The sequence below is a fragment of the Verticillium dahliae genome, genomic scaffold (assembly GCF_000150675.1).
Source record: "Verticillium dahliae VdLs.17 supercont1.1 genomic scaffold, whole genome shotgun sequence".
NCBI classification, from domain to species: Eukaryota; Fungi; Ascomycota; class Sordariomycetes; order Glomerellales; family Plectosphaerellaceae; genus Verticillium; species Verticillium dahliae.
This window is the reverse complement of record NW_009276921.1, coordinates 262,866-266,179: the sequence shown is the minus strand read 5'-3', so window position 1 is coordinate 266,179 and position 3,314 is coordinate 262,866. Positions and strand designations below refer to the sequence as shown.

Genomic DNA, 3,314 nt, shown 5'->3' with positions numbered 1-3,314 from the left:
TCAACGGCGTTGGGTGTCTCCGTCCACAACACTCATATCCATCTCGTTATGAAGAACCTCGGTCGGGAGGCTCAGGGGGCTGCCTTGGAACACGAAGGCTGCGGTAGCAAGTGTATAGGGCTGCAAATGGCACCTCAGGCCGCAGATGCTCATTCATCAAATGTTCTCTAAACCTGTATTTAGCCATTTACTACAGTGATGAAGTTACGGCAGACCACTTCACTCTGACCTTGAGCTGCCTCACTCAGGTATCTCTCTGGCGACATTATGATAACCATGTTCTGACAGTAGCCTCAACTTACCTCTACTTAGCACTTCTGCCTTTGGAAACGGGGTCGATGCTGCTTCCTGGCCATTTTTCAGAGGGACAGGTTAGACGCTGACACGTGGTTCTGATAAAACTGCCATTTCAGAGTGCAGGGTGATAGTCATGCCTCGAATGCGAGGGGCGATGCAAGGGAATGCCAGGACACCCTCACTCAGCCTTATAATTACTTCAAGGTGAAGCGACCTGGAAATGGGCGGGCATTACAGTGGTGGGGCAGCTTGAGTCACTGTTGGGCGTGTGCAGCTTATCGATAAGAGGTGCTTGCTCGTCACCAACGGGTTTGGCACGCACGACGCGAACCATCAACCTCGTCCCAGTAACGGCTCAAACCCGTCACCATCAACCAGCCTTGCCCAACGCTGTCACCTACCTTTGCCGAACCTTGCCTTCGCCCGCACTTGGGTTGCAGATTGCATCAAGGTGAGTTTTCCATAAGACAACGGAACCTTCCGTGCATCACTGTCGGCGATCACACCCTTCCAATGGGACATGTAGCTCTCGGACCGCATCGACCTCTTTCGCGAGCTTTCCCTTGCATCACTCCTGCTTGCCCCCGCCCCATCCTCCCACCTCAATCACGAGCACCAAAACCTGAGAGCATGCCAGATGATCTTACACTTTGGACTGTAGAAAATTTCCGACGGATAACTTCGTTCCCTGCCGTACCGATCCTACCCGCGCAGCCACACCGTCGCAAGCATGGCCGACGTCAAGCCCGAGACCCAGCCTGAAGAGCTGCCCGTCGATGTCGAGCAACAAGACACCCCGGCCGACAACCAACAGGCCGCTGAGGATGATGGTCACGATGAGGTGGGCAAATCCTTGCAGCGCAGCTAGCAGGAACAAGAGGAGGCATCGTGAGACTGACCCTCAGGGTTTAGGAAGAAATCTCGGCCATGAAGCGCCGTGTTGCCGAGATGGAAGAGGAGGCTGCCAAGCTGCGAGAGATGCAGGCCACTCTGGATACCCAGACCCAGGACATCTCGGATAACAAGGAGGATATTGACAGCCGCAGTATCTTCGTCGGCAACGTCGACTATTCCGCCTCGCCCGAGGAGATCCAGGCTCACTTCCAGAGCTGCGGATCCATCAACCGAGTCACGATTCTGCTCGACAAGTTCACCGGCCAGCCCAAGGGGTGCGTTTGCATTGTTACTCCCGCCAGGTGGCCTACCGTCGCTAATCAAGCCCCATTGCAGATACGCCTATGTTGAGTTTACCGAACCCAGCCTCGTCGCGCAGGCCCTCGTTCTTAACGAGAGCGTATTCAAGGGCCGCAACATCAAGGTCGTCCCCAAGCGCACCAACATTCCCGGCATGACCCGTGGACGCGGTCGGGGTGGTATGCGCGGCGGCCGCGGCGGCTTCGGTGGCCGGGGTGGCTTCAACCCGCGGGGCTACAGAGGCGGATACCGCGGACGCGGCGGCAGAGGATTTACCCCGTACTAGGTGTGCGACGATGTGTATCCTCTACACGACCCTGCAGCCCCGATCTGCCAGTATCGCTGATACGTATAGCAGAAGCGCACGAAGTAGAAGCAAGAGGAGTCTTTTTTTTTTCTCATCAAGGCATGGGTTTCCGCTTCATTGTACCATATTATCAACCACTCGGAAGCAATGGGCGCCGCGAGCTCCCTTTTCGGCGTTGGACGGTTTCGCTATTTCTCTATTTCCGGCTCGGCCTCATGCCGCCAGCGCGCGGATCGAGCTTGAGGGACTTGGAGCCCGCGCACCAGTCTCTCGGAAACTTCCCAAGAGATTCGGCCGCGCGGAGCCCGCGGGCTTGGATCTTGCGCGCTACCTCAGCGTCTCAACGCCTGGCAGCACGGCTATTCCCTTTTGAGGCAGCAATTCCACCGGTTTCATTATGATAGTGTACGCTCCGTTCATCGTCAGTGCCATGATAAAGCAGGTGCGTCCAGAAACGCCTATGGATTCTTGGTGCGTAATGAAAAGAACACGGCACATCTCTCCGCCCTCTGGTGAGACTGAGGAGCTGCCAATGGAGAGATTGAAGGTTTATGGCCTTGATGCCGCACGACTGATGCGTGTCGCATGTACCCAGCAGCTGTCGTCACTTCCACCGGCTTGCGCAGGGAAGATGGGTGGGAGGCGGCTCTGACCAAGCCTTTGTTGACAAACAGAAGATGCCTCACATAACATTACTAGGACTGCAAGGAAACCCAGAGGAAACCCAGAGAAAAGGACGCTTCAGCAAACCCGTGAGGACAATCTATAATTAGGACATCTGTTGCTCGTGTGTCAAAATCTCTTCTGATAATGTGAAGTGGAAAGAGTCGCCCCACGAAACCCAGCCCAGAGAATCCTAGCCGGCAGGACAGGAAAGCCCACGCAGTCCAGGTCATTGATCTTCTCGGATCTCTGCGTTCTCACCTCTTGCCTGGCACCTTGTAGGTAGGTAGACCGGTGAAAACCCACAGGCACCCAGTCATGCAATGTGGCTAGGGCAGTGGCTAGGCCAGGTTCGTCAAGAACGGTTGTGGCTTCATGGTGCCCGTTGAGCCACACAAGATCAATGGACAGCAACGATGCACAGTCTCGCTCGGCTCGGGCATAAGACCAGCAGAAGGTCTCGGCTGCTTCTCATTCCCTGAGGGTGGCCTTGTCTGCCGACTTCTATCTTTGGCAACCAGCAAGACGAAGGGCGCGTAAGTGCCTTAGCAGGACAGGTCAGATAACCTACGTTGGGGCAAAGGCGAGCGAATGAGTGCTGATGGTGTGGCACGGAAAGCGGCACGACACGGCGCACACAGTGCACAGGTTTTGACAGTTCGCTCCGATGTCGCGTCGAGTTCTTGTTGTTTCTTCTCCTGTTCCCAGGCTGACTGAAACCTTTTTTCACCGGTGGGTTCGACCCCTGACACGCTTTGATATGTAAGCCCATGTACATCGATTGAGGCTGAGCCGTGAATCCATGCTGCCTCTCTCCCTCTAGGCGCATTTGGGAGGCTCGGAAGTTGGAACT

The 3,314-nt window shown here is 55.6% G+C and overlaps 1 protein-coding gene across 1 annotated transcript; it reads left to right on the top strand.

The window, feature by feature from the left end:
- Positions 1-652: 652 nt before the first annotated feature.
- VDAG_00074 (polyadenylate-binding protein) lies at positions 653-1,777 on the top strand (the record flags this gene model as incomplete). The annotated part of the gene is made up of 4 exons (XM_009651451.1): positions 653-748; positions 959-1,138; positions 1,210-1,466; positions 1,528-1,777. The coding sequence occupies exons 2-4, from the start codon at positions 1,028-1,030 to the stop codon at positions 1,775-1,777; spliced, it is 618 nt and encodes a 205-aa protein (XP_009649746.1). The 5' UTR covers positions 653-748; positions 959-1,027.
- Between the last annotated feature and the right edge of the window lie 1,537 nt (positions 1,778-3,314).